Source organism: Mirounga leonina, unplaced genomic scaffold (genome assembly GCF_011800145.1).
Source record: "Mirounga leonina isolate KUSES-001 unplaced genomic scaffold, KU_Mleo_1.0 Mir_128, whole genome shotgun sequence".
NCBI classification, from domain to species: domain Eukaryota; kingdom Metazoa; phylum Chordata; class Mammalia; order Carnivora; family Phocidae; genus Mirounga; species Mirounga leonina.
In genome coordinates this window covers 2,142,039-2,162,855 of record NW_023270320.1, presented here as the reverse complement: position 1 = coordinate 2,162,855, position 20,817 = coordinate 2,142,039, and the positions used below count along the sequence as shown (strand labels likewise).

At 42.3% G+C, this 20,817-nt stretch overlaps 1 protein-coding gene across 5 annotated transcripts in view; it reads right to left on the bottom strand.

The window, feature by feature from the left end:
- SLC20A2 (solute carrier family 20 member 2) overlaps positions 1-20,817 on the bottom strand; it is a 103,938-nt gene that overhangs the window by 15,055 nt on the left and 68,066 nt on the right. For all 5 annotated transcript variants that reach the window (XM_035003937.1, XM_035003935.1, XM_035003938.1 and 2 more), the window contains 3 exons: positions 14,322-14,438; positions 10,197-10,400; positions 8,585-9,176 (listed from right to left, as the gene is read on the bottom strand). In XM_035003937.1, coding sequence (XP_034859828.1) covers positions 8,585-9,176; positions 10,197-10,400; positions 14,322-14,438 — 913 coding nt within the window. The remainder of the gene's footprint in view (positions 1-8,584; positions 9,177-10,196; positions 10,401-14,321; positions 14,439-20,817) is intronic.

The window sequence follows — 20,817 nt, the reverse complement described above, 5'->3', positions numbered from 1 at the left end:
TGCGGGGTCACACGGTGGTCCTATTTTTCGTATTCTGAGGAGCCTCCAGATCATTTTCCACAGCAGCTGGGCCAGTCTCCATGCCCACCAACAGCGCACGAGCCTCCCATTTCTCCACACCCTTGCCGACACTTGTCATTGTGGGTTTTTTTTACAGGAGGCCCCTTAATGGGTGTGTGCCTTCTTAATTTTTTAAAGGAGTACTGAAATGTCATGACAAGTGGACACAAACACCCAGTTCTTTTTTCTCTTCTATTTTTCCTCTATTTCCATTGTCACTACTAGCATTGCTCCTACTACTAGCTAGCAGGGTGGCTGTGTCAGCTCCCACACGACGGGCCACAGACACCGTCTCTAACCGTTGGTTCTCACGCCCACCCTGCCCCCCAGCTATTGCTGCTCCCATTTTACTGATGAGGAAGTGGATGCCAAAGTCCTGTCACCAGCAGGCGGCAGGACTTAGTGCTTACACCCTTCCCCTCAACCCGCTGCTGTCACTCAGGCCCTTGGAGGCACACGCGGACTGTTTTGGAGGATGCCACAGGTTTGGTTTGGGTTTTAAGATAGGCTCCATGCCCAGAGTGGAGCTCAACGCGGGGCTTGAACTCACGACCCTGAGATCAAGACCTGAGCTAGGACCAAGGGTTGGATGCTAAGCCGACTGAGCCACCCACGCACCCCATTCTTTGGTGAGGTGTCTGGTAAGGTGTTTGGCCCATTTTTAAAACTGGGTTCTTTTCTTATTGTTCAGTTTTAAGAATTCTTTGTATATTACTATTTTAGCAGATATGTCTTTTGCAAATATTTTCTCTGTTTCCGGCATCTCTTCTCTTTCTCGTGACACTGTCCTCCACCATGCAGCAATTTCTAATTTTAATAAAGTCCAGTTTATCTAGTATTTCCTTTATGGACTGTGCCCTTGGTGTTGTATCTAAAGAATCATTTCCATACTCACGGTCATCTAGGTTTTCTCCTGTGTTATCCCACTAGAGTTTCATAGTTTTTCTCTTTACGTTTAGGTTTGTGATCCATTTTGAGTTACTTTCTCTGAAGGGTGTAAGGTCTGTGTCCAGATTCATTTTTTTGCACACGGATGTCTAGTTGTTCCAGCACCATTCATTGAGAAGACTCTCTTTGCTCTTCTGTATCTCCTTTGCTCCTTTGTCAAAAATCAGTTGACTATATTTATGGGAGTCTATTTTTCTTTTAAGATTTTATTTATTAATTTGAGAGAGAGAGAGTGCACGCATGAGTGGGGGGCAGAGGGAGAAGCAGGCCCCCTGTAGAGCAGGGATCCTGACGCAGAGCTTGATCCCAGGACCCTGGGATCATGACCTGAGCTGAAGGCAGACGCTTAATGACTGAGCCACCCAGGCGCCCCTACAGGAGTCTATTTCTGAGCTCTACTCCATTTCACTGATTTATCTATTCTTTTACCATTACCACACTGTCTTGATTACTGTAGCTATATTATAGTAAGTCTTGATGTTGGGTAGTGTCAGTCCTTCAGTTTTGTCCTACTCCTTCAATACGGTGCTGGCTATTCAGGGTCTTTTGCTTTTCCTTGTAAATTTTACAATCAGTTTGTTGATATCCGCAAAATAAGTTGCTGGGATTTTGACTGGGATTGTAAGGAATTTATAAATCAAGATGGGAAGAACTGACATCTTGACAATATTGAGTCTTCCTATCCTTGAACATGGAAAATCTCTCCATTTAATTCTTTGATTTTATTCAACAGTTTTGTGGTTTTCTGCATCTAGATCTTGTACATATTTTGTTAGATTTATACCTGTTTCATTATGTAAACAATATCCTGTTTTTAATTTCAAACGCCACCTGTTCATTACTGGTGTGTAGGAAAGCAGTTGACCTGTATATTAACCTCATTCCTGCAACCTTGCTATAACTGCTTATTCATTTCAGGAGTTGAGGAAGTTCCCCTTTATTCCTAGTTTACTGAGAGTTTTTATCATGAATTAAGTGGTAAATTTTGTTCAAGATTTTTCTGCCTCAATTGATATGATCATGTGATTTTTTCCTTTTTAGCCTATTGATGTGATAGATTACATTAACTGATTTTTGAATGTTGAACCAGCCTTGCATACCTGGGATAAATATCACTTGGTCATGGTGTTTCATTCTTTTTATACATCGCTGGATTGAATTTGCTGATATTCTGTTGAGGATGTGTACATCCACGCTTGTGACAGATATTGGTCTGTAGTTTTCTTTTATGTCAATGGCCTTGTAGAATAAGTTAGGGAGTATGCCCTCTACTTCTATCCTCTCAAAGAGCCTGTAGAGAATTGGCATAATTTCTTCCTTAAATGTTTGGTAGAATTCACCAGTGAACCCATCTGGGCGTGGAGCTTTCTGTTCTGGAAGGTTATTAATTATTGATTTGATTTCTTAAATAGAGATAGGCCTACTCAGATAGTCTATTTCGTCTTTCATGAGTTCCGACAAGTTGTGTCATTCAACGAATTAGTCTTTTTCATCTAGGTTGTCAAAATTATGGCCAGAGTGGTTCAGAGTATTATCTTTTTAATGTTCATAGGATCTATAGTGAAGTCCGCTCTTTCATTTCTGATATTAGTAATTTGTATCCTCTCTTTTTCTTAGTTAGCCTGGCTAGAGGCTTATCGCCTTTATTAATCTATTCAAAGAATTAGCCTTTGGTTTCACTGATTTTCTCTTTTGATTTCCTGATTTCAATTTCACCGATTCTTTTCTAATTCTTATTATTTCCTCTGCTTACTTTGGATTTAATTTTCTCCTCTTTTTCTAGTTTCCTTGGGTGGAAATTTAGATTACTGATTTTATATATTCTTTTCTAATATATACTTTCAGTGCTATAAATTTCTAAGCACTGCTTTTGCTGCTTCCCACTAATTTTGATGTGTTTTCATTTTGATTTAGTTTAAAATATTTAAAAATTTCTCCTTTGGGGCGCCTGGGTGGCTCAGTTGGTTAAGCCACTGCCTTCGGCTCAGGTCATGATCCTGGAGTCCTGGGATCGAGTCCCGCATTGGGCTCCCTGCTCAGCAAGGAGCCTGCTTCTCCCTCTAACCCTCCCCCTCTCATGCTCTCTCTCTCTCTCTCATTCTCGCTCTCTCAAATGAATAAATAAATCTTTAAAAAAAAAAAATTTCTCCTTTGATCCATGTGTTATTTAGAAGTTTAATCTCCTGGACACCTGGGTGGCTCAGTTGTTAAGTGTCTGCCTTCGGCTCAGGTCATGATCTCAGGGTGCTGAGATCGAGCCCCACATCGGGCTCTCTGCTCAGCGGAAAGCCTGCTTCTCCCTCTCCCACTCCCCCTGCTTGTATTCCTTCTCTCGCTGTGTCTCTCTCTGTTAAATAACTAAAATCTTTAAAAAAAAAAAAAAAAAAAGAAGTTTAATCTTCTTATATTCTGGGATCTTCTAATTATCTTTCTGTTATGGATTTCTAGTTTAATTCCATTATGCTCTGAGAGCAGACACTATATTAGCTTTATTTTTTTAAAATGTGTTTAGGTGTGTTATATGGTCCAAAATATAGCATATCCTGCTGAATGTTCCATATGAGCTTGAAAAGGATGTGAATTATGCTGTTAGAGGAAGCAGTCCACAGACGCCAGTTATATCCAGTTGACTTGATGGGGTTAGTGAATTCAACTATGTCCTTACTGATTTTCTGCTTGCTGAATGTGTTTATTCTGCCTAAAATTAACATAGCGACTCCTGTTTTTGTTTGATTAGTATTAGCATGATATATTTTCCTCCTTCCATTTACTTTTAACCTGAATGTGTCTTTATATTTAAAGTGGATTTCTTATGGCAACATATACTTGGGTCTTGTTTTTTGATCCAGTCCGACAGTCTTTGTCTTTTAATAGGTGCATTTAGACCACTGACATTCAAAGTGATCACTGATTAGGAGGATTAATATCTACCATATTTGTTACTCTTTTCTATTTGTTGGCCTTGTTCTTTCCTACTTTGTCTTCCACTTTTTTTTGCCTTTTAATTGAGCATTTTATATGATTTCATTTTCTCTCTTCTCTTAGCATATTGATTATACTTTTTTAAAACTGTTTTTAGTTGTTGCCCTAGACTTTGCAATATATGCTTCTACAGCTAATCCATGTCTGCTTTCAAAAAAGACTATACCATTTCACAGACAGCATGGGTCCTTAAAATAAAAAAAATCCTCATTTCTCCCTCCCATCCCCTGTATCACTGCTATCATTCATTTCACTTAATACAGGCATACATAATGATATATATATGCAAAATATGTAATATAAATATAAAACATATAAATGTAAAATATATAAAATACATACATAGTTGATTCTTCAACACTGTGGGGGTTAGGACGCTGACCCCCACACAGTCAAAACTCTGTGTATAATTTCTGACTCCACAAAAACCTTACTACTAATAGTACTATTGACTGGAAGTCTATTAACACATATTTTGCATGTTATATGTATTATGTATTATATTTTTACAATAAAGTAAGCTAGAGAAAAGAAAATGTTAAGAAAATCATAAAGAAGGGACACCTGGGTGGCTCAGTCAGTTAAGCGTCTGCCTTTGGCTCAGGTCATGATCCCAGGGTCCTGGGATCGAGCCCCACATCGGGCTCCCTGCTTGGTGGGAAGCCTGCTTCTCCCTCTCCCTCTGCCTGCCACTCCCCCTGCTTGTGCTCTCTCTCTGACAAATAAATAAACAAAATCTTTTTTTTTTTTTTAAGATTTTATTTATTTATTTGACAGAGAGAGAGACACAGCGAGAGAGGGAACACAAGCAGGGGGAGTGGGAGAGGGAGAAGCAGGCCTCCTGCGGAGCAGGGAGGCCGATGCGGGGCTCGATCCCAGGACCTGGAATCATGACCTGAGCCGAAGGCAGACGCTTAATGACTGAGCCACCCAGGCGCCCCAAATAAATAAAATCTTAAAAAAAAGAAAATTATAAAGAAATGTATTTATAGTACTGAAAAAAACCTGCATGTAAGTGGATGCACAGTTCAGACCCATATTGTTCAAAGGTCAATTATATATATGTACATACATACACATATATACAGCTGTGTGTATGCATATACGGGTGTGTGTGTGTGTATATATATTTTAATTCAATTGTGGTCTGAGAGCAGACATTGTAATTATTTATATTCTTTTTAACTTGTTGAGATATGTCTATATATGAAACTACAGGTAACTCTATACGTATAATAATATATATCAGCATACATGATTGAATAATTGATACACTGTTAGTATTATTTTGAACAAACTGTTATCTTTTAGATCAATTAAGAATAAGAAAAATAAGTATTTTTACCTTTACTTAATCCTTCCATGCTGTTCTTCCTCTCTTTATGTAGATCTGAGTTTCTGAGCTATATGATTTTTCTTCTCTCTAAAGAATTTCTCTTAACATTTCTTACAAGGCAAGGTATTTCTCTGGCAACAAATTCCCTCACTTTTTGTTCTTCTGAGAAAGTCTTTATTTCTCCTTCACTTCTGAAGAATAATTTCACAGGGTACATAATTCTAGGTTGGTGGATTTTTTCCCCCTCACAACTTTAAATATTTCACTCCACTCTCAATTGCATGGTTTCTGAGGAGAAGATAGATGTAATTCTTATCTTTGTTCCTCTGTAAGTTTTTTTCTTCTGGCTTCTTTCAGGAATTTTTCTTTTATCTTTGATTTTCTATAGTTTGAGAATGATATGCCTAGGTATAGTTTCTTGGGGGCCTTTATCCCACTTGCTACTCTCTGAGCTTCCTGGACCTATGGGTTGGTTGGTGTCTACCACTGATTTAGGGAAATTCTCAGTCATTATTGTTTCAAATATTTCATCTGTTCCTTTCTCTCTGTCTTCTCCTTCTGGTAATCCCATTATGCATATGTTAACACCTCTGTAACTGTCCCACACTCCTTGGATATTTTATTCTGTTTCTTTCGGTCTTTGTTCTCTTTACTTTTTGGTTTTGGAGATTCCTGTTGACATATCCTCATGCTCAGAGATTCTTCATTCAGCCGTGTCCAGTGTACTAGTAAGCCCATCAAAGGCATTCTTCATTTCTGTTACAGTGTCATCTCTAGTATTTCTTTCTGGTTCTTTCTTAGGGTTTCCATGTCTCTGCTTACATTGCCCATCTGTTCTGGCATGATGCCTACTTTATCCATTAGAACCCTTAGCATATTGGTCATAGTTGTTTTAAATTCCCAATCTGATCATTCTAATATCCCTTGCCATGACTGGTTCTGATGCTTGCGCTCTCTTCCGATTGTGCATTCTGCCATTTGGTATGTCTTGTATTCTTTCTTGATAGGCAGACACGAGGTGCCAGGTAAAAGGAGCTGCTGTAAGTAGGCCTGCAGTGATGTGGTGGAGAGGTACAGCAGGGCGGGGAAGGCTTCGCTAGTCCTGTGGTTAGATCTCGGTCTTTCCGTGAGGCTCTGCCTCTGGACTGCGAACTTCACAAGTATTTGTTTGTTTCTCCCGCTTCGTGTAGGACGGATGGTTCATGTGGGCTAGGGTTTCCCTTCCTCCAGGTTAGGCTGTGATAAAACCCCAGAGGGCTAGGCTCTGGTTAACTAGTTTCCCCTGAGGGCAGCTTAAGAGCACAGTGCTCTGGGTATGTCAAAATAGTTACTTTGCCTCTCCCCCGTGATGGAAATAGGAGGGGACTGTTTTCTCTCATTTTCACCATGAGGAGCTGATAGAGCTCCTAGTAGAGGTAAAACTGACAATCTGCGGTGGGGGAGGGGGGCTCTCCCTGGGGTCTTTACCCCTCACACTTGTCTCCACGGAGTCTCCAGGAATTCATCATTCCAGTTCAGGCTCTCCTGCCCGGCACTGGTCCCCACAGCACTTTCCACTCGCGAGTCTCCTCCATGACCCCCTGTACTTCTCTGTCTCTCCTGTACTTGGGGACAGCCAACTGCCCTGGGTCCTCCTCTTTCTATGGGTCCAAGGCAGGTTGTTGATTTTTCAGTCTGCCCACTTTTTCACTTGTTGTGAGGATGGAGCAACAACCTCTGAGCTCCCGCGTGCGGAGCCCCCTGCAGGCCTTCGACGGCGGCTGTCTGCAGGTCCAGTCTCCCCTTCTCAGCCCGCTCGACGCTGTGCAGGCAGAGTGGAGGCTGAGGGTCACAGAGAGCTGCCGTTCGAGTCTGCTTCTCATTAGCTGTGTGATCCTGGGTCAGAAACGTCACATTTCTGAGCTTCAGATTCCCTGTCTTTGAAGGATACCACTTATGACCTCAAAGGACCGTTTTGAGATGGATTAGAGTAAGTTACAAATGGTTCAGCACTGAAGCCTGGGGTAAAGGTAATAACCTATGGTTAAAGGAACAGAAGCCTCTCTCTACTGTCGCGTTACTTCCAGAATCTTGCTTTTATCCGACCATGTCTGTACTCAGAAGCCTCAAAACCAGCCCCTGCACTGCAAGCCATTGCCCGAGACTCCAGCTTTCTGAAGCAGTCCCCACTGGACTCTTCCTGAGGCCTTGCAATACTGCTCTGGGGTGATTCGGTACTTTTCCATGTATGTTCTTTTAATCTCCCGAGCTGGAATTTAAACTCCCAAAGAACAGGGACCCAATTCAGAGCACTTTACCAGTACCAGGGCTTCAGTGAACAATTTTTGATCAGGAGGAGGAGGAAGCAGAGTGGTGCTGGGGGCGGGGGGGGGGCGCAGTCAAGAAACTAAGATAGGACAGAACATGATGCCTCAAAAGCAATAACACGGTGACACCTATATAACAGTGAGTGGAACCTGAGATGTCCAGGCCTCTCGTCTGGGAGGACGACTTCTTTTAAAAAGAACAGACACTGAACCGCACCTGGTTAGGCAGAGTCTGGAAAGCCACAGCTATAGAATGCCAGTCATATATCTGCGCAGTAAGAACTACGACAACTGCATGTTTTCCTGATTTGGAAAAAAACACTAGGCCTGATGATAATTATAGTAATAGTAATAAAGAAAATACACAGATACTGACTATGTGAGGAGCACCGTCCTAAGCGCATTAAATTCAGCATCTCACTTAATCCTCCTGGAAACCCCATGAGGCTGGTACTAGTTTCACCCCCATTTTACAGATTGGGACACTGAGGCTTTGGGAAACTACACGGCTTATCTAGGGCTTCCCAGCTCGGAAGAAGAGAACAGAGACTCTTTACATATTCCAGGCCTCCATGACCTGCTGACCTTACAGTCCACACTCTCTCCCTCCGTGGCCTCCTTGCTCTTCCTACGGTACCCAAGGCCCGCTCCTGCCTCAGGCCTTTGCACCTGCTGTCCTGGGACTGCTCTCCCACAGATGCTCACTTGGCTGGCTCCCTCAGCCCCTTCAGATCTCACCCAGCGAGCCCTAACTTGAGCAGCCTAGCCAACACTGCAGTCCCCCAGGCGCTGCCATCCCCCTTCCTACCTTATTCTCCCCTGCGCACTTACACGGCCTAGCACACCACATATGTCTACTCCCAGTGACAGGGGTCTTAGTCGGCTGTCCGCACAGCACCTGGCCCGCAGGCAGACCCTCAGCACATACTCGCTGAACGAACGAATGACTTACCTCACGTCATTGCCACCATGAGCGAAGGATCCAAAACAGGCGGTGAGGACCTGCAGGAAATGGAACAGGAGGTGGACCTCGGCTGTGTCCTTCTCCTCCTTCTCCTCTTCTGCAGGGTCCTCTCGGGGCTGGTCAGGATCGGTCAGCTCAGAGGCCAGCTTCATTTCCACACCTCCCTCATCGGCCTCGATCTCAGCTTCTGCGACCGCATTGCAGTAGCTCGAGTAGCTGTCATAGCGAAGTCTCTTCTTGGAGTAGGATACGGCGTCACCCACCAGCTTCTCGCTGTCCTCGGGGGCAGAGGACGAGTCGGCAGCTTTGAAGGTCGAGTGCACGGGCATCCCACAGATGGCGGCCGTGTAGCAGGTGTAGCTGTTGTTCCGGCGCAGCAGCCTGTAGTTGTTCTCTGGGGCGGGCCTGTCCTCGGGGCCCCTGTCCGTGTGCATTCTGTGCAGCAAGTCCTTGTAGAGCCCCGAGTCTTTGTGCACCGTGTGGTACACGTGCCCGTCGCTCCGCGTGTGGCCATCAAAGCCGAAGGTACCGTTGGAGATGGGCGATTTTGCAGAGCCATGAGTCATGGAAAGTGCCCTTCCTGAAAAGGGTTAACGAGAGTCTGATTTTCTAGCCTTTCGAATATAATTGGTTTCTGGAAGGAAATACTCCTCATGGTGGTTATCTCTGGAAATTAGGGTTATGGGGATTCTCAATTTTTTCCACCTGCTTTCTTTTCCACATTAACTATAAAGAACATGTAATATGGTTAAAATAAAAAAGGAAATTTGGAAACATACAAACTAATAATATGGCATTTGAAAATGATGCTATTTTTCTCTTAAAAAATGTCTTCTAGAAATTACCACAGCACTCTTTCCTGTTTCTAGTAACCAATAAAGGGAGAATCCTTATAAGGAACTTATCTTGGGGAAACTTCATACATGAGGGACAAAATCCAGTTCACTGGGAGACAGATATTTTAGGTGCTCCTTAAAGGCCAATCATGACTGTTAGAGGCACTTATCTGTCAGATCAGTGGGGCAAAATCCATTTGCTTTCTTTGGGCCACGTCGGAGACCGCACCTACGGGAAGCGAAAGCAGGTGCCAGGGCGCCACCTTGCAGGGAGGCGGGGAGCTGCCCAGACAGGCTTGGCAGAGGCTGGTGCTTCGCCCATTGTTCTCCACAAATGTTAGGAAACAAAAGAACCCCCCTGCCACAGGACAGTCTCGATGTTTTCTGAGGTTCCTGTGATTCTACAGTAGGACGACCTCCTTGGTTCCAATTTCAGCTTTCCTCTGTGTCTTCCGGGAGGAAAGCACACTTAGCGAGCTGGAAGGGCCAAGCTCCGGCAGCTGGGAGGATGCGCGCACAGCTGCCCGAGCCCAGCCGCACGGAGGCAGTGCGGGCATGGTGTGCGGCCCCTCATGAGACCAGAAATATGCTCTTGGAAGACAATCACAGGCCCAGAGTGAGCCTGCTCCTGCTCTGTGACTGCATGGTCTCCTGAGACATCTTTAGCCTGGGTTCTCCCAAAACATGAAACTGGGGAGCACTTCTGTGCATTAAGACTGCCTTCTGCCAACCATGCAAACCCCAATCCTCTGCACACGTCTTACCATAGGAGGCCCGGGGGTGGTTTCCCACTGATGTGCCTTCCGAGGTCCCAGCCAGCTCCCCTGCAGGCCCCGTGAGAGGGACAGTGCTGTCGTCATTGGCCTTGGCACCTGGTAGCTCTTTAAATACCGGGGAATCCACTTCCTGAATTTTCCCGAGGCTTTCATCGGACACTCGTGATAAAGCGGCTTCTTTTTGTAATTTGCCTAAAGAAAATATAGTCATAACTGAAAATGGTGAAATAGAGTTCTTGTTATTAAAAAATGAATATAAAAATGAATATTTATCTTTATACTTCAGTAGTTACTTTGGAAATGAAAAAAAAATAGTTATAGCTAGATAGAAAAAATAAAGTGGAGAGTTCAATTATCTGGGAAACTTGAGCCAGAAAAATTCAGCTACTGAGGACAAGAGGGGGGCTCAAGCCTCAGTCATCTCCTCCAAAACCAACAAATAGAGAGGGCTAGATCCGGTCCCCACGGTCCCTTCCAGGGCTTGCATTCTGTAATCCTACAACCATCTGGACTGGTCTTGTGTTTTCTTAAACTAACCTCAAAATCACTGAATTGTTTATCCTTTTTGTCTTCAGAGATATTAGTTAGAGTCTGTTTGGTTTTCTTCTGTTCAATAAATTATTGGTCTCCAATTTCTTCAGGTCACCAAATCTTAGGAAACAAGTAAATCATCTTCCAAAAAGGAACAGAGAGATCCTACTTACTTTTAAAAATTCTTTACTTTCATAAGAGAGAAGGGATTTTTTTAAAGAGCTGCTTGAAAGCTCTGTAGCATTCTTTTTAATCCGATCTGATAAGTGGTACGGCTGATTTAATGATGTCGCTACTTGTAAATTCCCCTGGGCAAATATCTAAGCTCTCACCTACAGGACTAAAATGCAAGTATTCTTCTCAGTTCCTCTGCTGGATACACTCACAGAATCTCCATCACCTCTCTCTCTCTATCTAGAGAGTCAGAAGAAACACACACACATCTTCCAAAACTACACTTCTGTTCTGTACTACGGGGAACGAAGAAAGGTACACACAGATCTCCGACCACAAGGTGCTTATAATCAAAATGGGAGAAATAATATTTGTAAAGATTACAATAATAATTAAGCAAAAATTGTTAACACTTACATGATACAGGTTTCACTATTTTCTGCTTTTTATTAATGAGCACACCGAGGAACAGAGAGATTAAGCCATTTGCCCAGAGTCACCCAGGTGGTAAAATGCAGGTAGTTTAGCTCTATGGTCCATGTCCTTAATCACTAGTGTGTACTTAAAACAACCGAACAAGAATATATAGTGAAAATATCAAAATATGGCATTGGCAAAAAAAAAAAAAAAAAAAAAAAAACTCCTGGGAAGCCAGAACGGGGAGCAATATCAGTTTCCTGCTGTCATATTAATAGCCTTAAGCTGAAAAGCAAAGATTTTATAGTCTATTTGACAAGAATGTTCAGATAGTAGGAAAAGTCTTTAAACATCAAAGCATTTAAGTATGGGGTTAAATCAGGCCAGTGGCATGTTTTAAGAGGCTCATCTTAGGCGAGTACTCTGTATGAATAGAGGAGGTGACATTTATTCTCAGCAGAGAGCAGGGAGCGGGGCTACATGGGGGAAGCAGCAGCAGCTAGTTATCAACCCATTACTGACGTGGCTTTACACCATTTAATCTGAAGTTGTAGGTATATTAATGTGCATCTTTTTAGTTTTTGTTTGAATTTATATGCAGTAAGTTGACTATGTGCCTATGTGCGTGTCCGTCCTGATTCTAAGAGGTGTCTAGATCCATGTAACCCCCCCCCAAAATCAGGATGCAGAGAGGTTCTATCATCTCCCAAAGCTCCCCGTGTAGTCAGACCCCCTGCCCAGCTCCTTGGCAACCACTGTCCCTACAGTTTTGTCTGTTTCAGACTATCACATAAATGAAACCACAGAATTTGTGATTTTTATAAAAATTTTAAAAAGGGGAAAAAAACTTTTGTTAGTGGGTGAAACAAAGAATTTTTAGATGGGACACCCAAAACACAATTTATAAAAAATTTGGTAAACCGCACTTCATCAAGATTAAAAACTATTGCTCTGTGAGAAACACTATTAAGGGAATGAAAAGACAAGCTACAGATTGGGAGGAAGTATTTGCAAATCCTCTGACAAAGGACTTGTATTCAGAACACAGAGAAATCTTCGAAAATAGCGCAGTTACAAAATGAGCAAAAAATTTGAACACACACTTCATCAGTAAAGCTATATAAATGGCAAATAAGTCCATGGAAAGGCACTCCACATTGTTAGTCATCATGGAAGTGCAAATTAAAATCACGAGATACCACTACACACCAATCTGAATGGCTCAAAAAAAATATGGACAAATTCTATGCATTTTATTTTTTTCCCTAAAAGTCTTATCACTTTCTATTTTCATTTAAATCTATGATGCGCTTTGAGTTAATTGTTTTTTTTTACAGGTGTGAGGCTTAAGTTGAGGTTCTTTTTTTTGTATATAGATGTCCAAATGTTCTAATACCATTTGTTGAAAGATGTCTCTTTCTCCACTGCAGTGCCTCTGTACTTTGTTGAAAAATAATGTGCTGTATTTGTGTGGGTCTATTTCTGGACTCTAGTCTGTTCTATTAATGTGGGTTATCTTTTCACTCATTCCACATGGTCTGGTTGCTTTATATTAAGTCTGAGTTGAGTAGTATGAATCCTCCAACTTGTTCTTTTTTAAAATTGTTTTTGGCTATTCTAGTTCCTTTACCTTTCCACATAGATTTTAAAAGTAACTTCTCTACATCTACCACATATCTTGCTGGGATTTTAATTTAAAATGTATTAAATCTAGAGGGCAATTTGACAAGAACTGACATTGTAACTCTACTGGGTCTTCCACTTCATGAATATGGTATGTCTCCTCATTTCTTTTGCTCTTCTTTGAAATATGGGTTTTCAAAGTCAGATATGTCCACACTAAAACACAATTGTAAGGCACACTCTGAGGCCAAAAGTAAATACTTCTTTTCTTTTAGAACCCTATAAAAGCATGTGGCCTCAAGGCTTGGAATTATGTTGCTAGTGACAGAAAAACAACTCTGGCAACTTTCTGACCCGTATTCTTCTTTTTAAAAAAATTGTTTATGTCGAGGTGTAATTTATACATAATAAAATTCATATATTTTAAGTGTACAGGCAGATGACCTGTGATGAATGAGTACACCCTAAAAACACTCCCCCAACCGGGAGAGAGAACATTTCCATGTCCCTGGAATGTGCCCATGTGCCCCTTTGCCATCAGTCTCCTGAAACTCCCCACCATCTCCAGCACCCACTGGTTTCTATTGCTATAGATTAATTTTCCCTAGAATCATACAGTACGTACTCTTTTGTAGCTGGCTTCTTTTGCTCAAAACAACGTCTGTGAAATTCATTATGTTGTGGGTAGTTCATTCTCTTGAGTGCTAAGCAGGCTTCTACTCTATGAATATACCACAATTTGGTTATCCTTTCACCTATTTAGGAACACTAGGGCTGTTTCTAGTTTCTGGCTATTAGGACAGAATGATTGCATACAAGTCTTTCTATGGATGTGTATACTCATTTTTCTTGGATAAATTCCTAGGAGTGGAATTACTGGGTCATGTGGTAAATGTATGCTTAACTTTACAGGAAACTTCTAATTTCCAAAGTGGTTGTACCATTTTTCACCATAAATGCATGAAAATTCTATTATTTCACTTCTTCATCAACAGTTCAAAATACTAGTTTATTTAGTTTTAGCCAATCCTGTGAGTATGAACTAATATCTTATTATAGTGTTAATCTGCATTTCCCTGAAGACTAATGTTTTTCATCAGGCTGGTAGAAACTGACCAAACAGTCAACTTCCAGTTATCCGAGGCAACCAGGACCTTACTGCTCACTCAAGTCACAAGTGACCAAGAAAAAGCTTGAGCGGGAAAGCAGTCAGGAGCCAAGAGACAAGGATGGGGCCTGTATCTCAGTGCTATGTTCTGGACTCATCCATGTTTTCAGTTTCCTGTGTTAGTAAGGGTGATTATGGATTATACCTGAAGCCCCAGGAACCAGGGATTTTGTAAATCAGAGGAATAAAAAAGCCCTTACCTGCTATTTTCCTCCGCATCCATGGACACACAAAGAGCCATACAAAAAGGGCAAACAGCAACGCAACACCAAAGGAGATGAGTGCTATTGCCCATATGGGAAGGACCAGACCAAGCACTGGGAAGGAAGAAGGACAGTCGTGTTGTCAGTGGATACTTTCTGAAAGGTCAAGCCTCATATCAACATACTTTACATTTCTTAAATCCAAAATGAATCACCTGGACTTCGTATTTAATAAAACTCTCAACCAAAAAAAAAAAATGCTATCGTTTTGGGGGTAGGAAGCTGTGTGTTTAAGACACACTACACCTTGTCAATATGTGGTTAAACTGAGTAGTAAGCCAACTATTAACATTTTACCAATGTGGCTCAAACAGTGTATTAAGTTGGACTAAAACCATTTACACATTATCTCAACAGCAAGGTTCCGGAGTGGACAAGCACGGCCAAGAAGGACTCTGCTGTCTTCCGCCCTGTCACTGGCCCCCTCCAGGGCAGCAAGAAGCTGAGGTCTGGAACCCTCACTGCACACAGCTGCTGACTGCTGCCTGTTTGGGTTTCTGAGGAGTCAGCAGCTCTGCTTTAAATGGCCATGACGCTCTGACCACATACACAAACCTTTTTAAAGTCAGCTTGGAAACAAAAGTTTTTTCAAAAGACATTGACCTTCGAACTTAACTCTTCTTTGAAGTGTCAACTCATGGAATTACAACATAAAAAACTTTTCATTAAAATTCAATAATGCGCACTAAGTTGCAATTACATTAGCCAATAAAAAGGCAGAAGTGCACGTGGCTTAGGAACATCACATTTTCCTGGCACTGTACTGTCTCCAGAACTCATCACTCTGCATTCTGTACATCTTCTGTCACTGGTGGCAACAGGCAACATTTCACCCACATTCACAGGTTTTCAACTTAAAAAAGCATGCTTGCACAGGAACGAGCAGATGTGTACAAGAATACTTCCGTGGCATTATTTGTAACAGTAAGAATATGTGAGACAACAAATACCTGCATCATTATGGAAACGTGAAATGCTTGTAAGACAGAGTCATAAAAATGAGGTAGATCTCTATATACTTATAAGGAAGAGGCCCACAATCTAATAAGTAAGAAAGGCTGCCTGGATGTATACCATGATCCAATTCATGTTTAAAAAAGAAAACCCCATATTTATACTCTTACCATACGCACAAGTGTATAGAAAAAGTTCTGGAATGATACAATGGCTATTCCTGTAGAGACAGGAAATCGGAGGGGGTTTTCACTTCTCACTACATATACTTTTGTAATGTTAGCTTGGACAACAAATGATAAGCATGTCACTTTTGTAAATTGTTAAACATGTTTTAAAAGTTTTAAAGGAATAAACTATTTAAAACCGTGCTCTTTGCTCTTGGATTAAATAAATATTTAATGATGCAGGCTTTGTTACACTGTTAACCATTTCATACACACAAACCCACTCAAAGTTATTCAATTAAGGTATTATTAAACATTTCGGTAACTGTAAGAGGTAGAATGGGTAGTTAATACTATAGGTGAGAGCAAGGATTAGCATATATCAATAGGAAAAACAAAAACCCAGAATCACCTAACCTAATTATAGCTAAGGAGTCACTGGTGGGAGTACAGACACTCAGGAGCTAGACTATTCCAGTCCTAACGCTCACTCCGACGTCAGAAAGCTGTCGATTCAGGTGGGGCTGTGCCCTGTTAGCTGGCAGCCCAGCTCCAGCTCAGGCTCTGCCCCTCAATCTGCCACCTGTAAAACCACTCGGGCTCCCCTTACTGTGCTGGGCCCGTGGGTCCTGGCTTCCTGCCTTCTGCTCTACAACTTCACGTCAGTGTCTTAATACATGTGATAAAAGATCACGCCAAAGCTGCTTCTTGCCGAACTGAGCAGTAACTGGTAATTACCAACATCGAACCAATCAACTAAGAACAGTACCAATCACTCTTATAGCTTAAAAGTATTTTTTTTTTATTTGAGAGAGAGAGATCACGAGCAGGGGGGGAAGGGTAGAGGGAGAAGCAAACTCCCTGCTGAGCAGGGAGCCCGATATAGGGCTTGATCCCAGGACCCTGGCAGACGCTTAACCAACTGAGCTGCCCAGGCACCCCAAGTATTTGGTTTTTGAAGAGCTTTCCTTTGTGCCTTCTGGTTTAGTTGATGATAAAATTGTTAACTGTGCCACTTGTAGCTTCACTGTGTGAATCTGATGTAAGAGAGGCAAGCCCCGGATGCTATGGGAAGAGAGAAACAATCTCTTCATAGATTTTATGTATTATCTACCTCTCTATAATCTATCTAGCTATTCTAAATGAGTACGCACATTTGCTCTTGGGCACTATCTTTTTCCATCCATGCTGAGCACAGCCCACAACAAAAGCAGAGAAGGGCTGCTTTCTGTGTTCCTTCCAAGCCCATCTCCACGCTTTCTGCTGGCATTCCATGGGAATCCTGAGGTGTCAGGAGCAACATCCAAAAAAGAGAAACTGAGGCTGGCTACAAGACTTTTGATCCTTGGCGTCGACAATAAGCCACAGCACCACCTGCCTTTGTAGCTCTATCACCACAATCTCTTTTGCCATCAGTTTGGCCTGCGAAGTGGCCAGAAAGCTCTGCAATCCCCCTGCTAAGTCACGGGAAACTGGTAGGGAGAGTCGGGGGTAAACACATCACTGAGGGTGGAAGTGGGGGAGAGACAGTAAGAAAAATCAAGGAAAAGAAAAATGGACGGAATGCAGGAAGATGGGGAAAGTCACTGATAGTGAGAGCAGAGAGGAGCAGAATGGAGACAGAATTTGGATCTGACCAAATTATTCCAGCAATTTACTAATGTACCAGGGCAGCAAATGAACACGAAGATTCACATGCAAACGGACAGTTACGTCACACAGCTATGATTGGTACTGAATATATAAAATCGAGTTTCATGGATAACAAACAGTTAAGTACAAAAATTCAGTGTAGGGGTGCCTGGATGGCTCAGTCAGTTAAGTGTCTGCCTTCGGTTCAGGTCATGATCCCAGGGTCCTGGGATCAAGCCCCACATCAAGCTCCTTGCTCTGCAGGGAGCCTGCTTCTCCCTCTCCCACTCCCCCTGCTTGTGTTCCCTCTCTCGCTGTGTCTCTCTCTGTCAAATAAATAAATAAAATATTAAAAAAAAAATTCAGTGTAGAAAGGCACTTAAATCAATGCACATCCAAGGCAAAACTTTTGACAAAACTCCTTTGCCTGTGAGGATCTCAAACTGTTTTCCAATAATCATGAACCTTAAACTAGCAGTAAGACACGGGGCGCCTCTTCACTCTGTGGACACGGTGTAATGCTCCTTTCCCTGGGCCAGGAGTGGCCTCAGGAGCCCACACGGACGCCCAGATGGACACCGGGGCTGAGAGGCCCAGCCCTCCGGCCCAGGCACTCAACAGCCGTGCAGCTCAAGCTCCTTCCAGTTTCTCAACAGCTGGGACGTGATGAACAGGGATGCAGCTCTAACCTCAAACATCTTTACAGTTCCATCTCAAATCCCCCCAAGATCAGAATATGCAGGAGACTCTTCAGAAACACTATCTTCTGGGTTCATTACTTTGTTACACCTCTCATTTTTCACCTATGACGGCCATTATTAGAATCTACAGAATAAATACAACTCCTATAAAACCAATAGCATGTTAACTATATTACTTCCCTTATACCCCTACTCCTCAGCATTGCTCTAAAGCCTTTCTTCTTCTTCTCTAATTTTATAAATAACATATGCTTATTATGAAAATATCAGTACAAAACTGTATGATGTACAAATATGAAAATTCCTCATCACTCTTCTTTCTTGAACCTACTTTCTAGAGAAACACTGTTAACTATTTTGTGTGTCTCTTTCCAGGTATTTTCTAAATATAAACATACAGTGTAGAATGTTTTTGAGAATGTCTTTCTTCCTTTTTAAAAAAAATGAACAGATGTAGGATCATACTGTATGTATTGTTCTGTGATTTCATTTCCCACATACAATACATTGTGGACATCTCTCCACAGTCACACACACACACACACGCGCGCACACACACACACACACACACACACCCCTCTACCTCCTGTGCAGATGCTGATGCTGCCGGGCGGGGGAACACGCTTCAACTCTGAAGTTAAACACAACCGCCAGAGGCGTACTTAGCCTATCAGCTCTGACAGCTCAAAGAAGCATGCAATGAATTTCAGCACTCACAAAACCAGGTCCCACACAACTGAGGACTTTTTCATTACAAATAAACCTCAGGCTTATATCCAACCCAAGTGAGCACTTTATTTCCTAAAGTTATTTTTGCTTCTTGCAAATTATTTTTTTAAGGACAAAAATGCAGAGACAGTTTTTTAAAGTGCTCAGGCTTTGAAGTAGAAGAATGACTTTTATTTGAGAAGTCATGTCAAATGCAAAGTAAAACAAATCAAACTCAGCCTAAGATATAAACAAGTTCAAAATAATTTAGAATGGAGGAGCAGAGGAAATCAAAACACAGCACTAGATCTCAACAGCCAACGAGCCCCACTGAAGTTATGTCCATGCGTAAAAATGCTATTTATCAAAAGTTCTTACAGCTGAAACAGGGTAAGATTAATGCCGCTACTCATTTATTAGAGAATTTCGTTCCTTCCTTTTACCTCTGAGGCACTTACATGTTGAACGGAAATGTTCTAAGGAAGGAAGGGAACTAGGAGGAATAAATTCCAGACCGGCAGGAAGGCAGACAGATTTTGAAAGGAGGATGACTGAGTCACCGTCGAAGGGACTCTTCTCAGCTGAGCCTTATCACCAAATATGACACCACTGTTATGAAGCAGAGTTCCCGCGTGAGGGAGGAGTAGACAAAGTCCACTTTGAAGGGCAAAAGTTAACCTTTGTTTAAAGAAACAGAAGATCTGGACGCACCTACTGGATAGTCTACAAACATGCCCCAGGAACCAAAATATTAGCAAAGTCCTTTCTGACTCAATGGGGAAACAAAATGGCCTTCTTATCTTTCTTTCTCCTCTAGGTAACGCCCCCCTACCCACCCCCGGAAAACTTCAAGTAAGCTTTCCAAACCAACATGTGTGGAAAAAATAAAAAGATAGGATGAGTCAGGATATGCTGGCAACTTAAGGCGGAAAAGATGAGGCTACTTATGATTGACAGTCACAAAATAGCCCTAACACATATTATGAGTCACTATGGGCCAGGCACCACGTCCGCACCCCGCCTGCATTGTCTCACAGAGTGTGGTGGCCCTTTCACGGAAGTCCTCCTGCTGTCCTCACTTTATCATGACGCACAGAGGCTCAGAGAGGTAGGATGTGACGTTCCTGATAGCCCGGCTGCCCAACCAAAGTCCTTAATGTTAACTCCAGCACTGGGACTACTGTCTGTGCTCTCAAATGAGGAATGATCTTTGAGATTCTTGTGCAGATGTTTTAATGTCCCTAATGAAAGAAGTAGCTACCCTCTTTATACTCCCTGTCTATTAAATATATCTGAAAGACATAGAACCAGGTTTCTAAGTATTAGAAGCCTTTTTTTTTTTTTTTTTGAGAGAAAGAGAGAGCAAGAGAGTGAGCTGGGGCAGGGGCAGAGGGAGAGAAAGAATCCTAAGCAGGCTCCATGCCCAGCGAGGCTGCTGCGGGGCTCAATCTCACAACCCTGAGATCACGACCTGAGCCAAAATCAAGAGTTGGACGCTTAACCAACTGAGCCACCCAGGTGCCCCTATTAGAAGCCATTTGTAAAGAGAGTGAAAAGAAAGGAAAGAATGTATAAAGGTTGGTGTATTTTAAGTAGGCTCCATGCCCAGCACTGACTGTCATTAATGGTGACAGACGGGACCAGGAACTGTAGAGCAGGTGTCCAACCCATGCTGTGTCACGTGTCAGTGTAATGCCATCCCGCAGAACCCAGGGCTCGGGACTAGGATTCTCCACCTCACTAGTTCTATGCCCTTGCAGACTCAGCCCTGTTGCGCTTCACTTCCCTGTCTGCACTGCCAGTGTCCCAGAGGAGCTCAGGGGACCAAAAGGATTAACTCATGTGTAATTTGGCTCACTAAAATTCCGCATTTATATTCTTTATTGTTTACAACCTCCCTATGAAGTACTGATATTATCCTTAGTGTCTCATCCATCATACAGTTTCATTTTCTCTACAGTATTTACTACTCCACCCAGAAGATTCTTTCAGCAAAACTGCAGTGAACGATGAGGAAACAAGAAAGAAGTGATGGGAAAAATTAGGCCAAGTATAGAAAAAGGCAAATTTTAATTAAAATCACACAGTTGGCTTCTGACATTCAGAAGAACCACCAGGAGCAAGAAGAATAGAGAACAGAAAAAAACAAAATGCAGAAATAAAAATAAATCATCCTGATTTATACCAATTCACATTTCCGGGACTTGGTACACTACAAAGGCATTGGCAGCCCCCCCTTAGTCCCGGACATCATTAAGCCGAGAGGTGGCG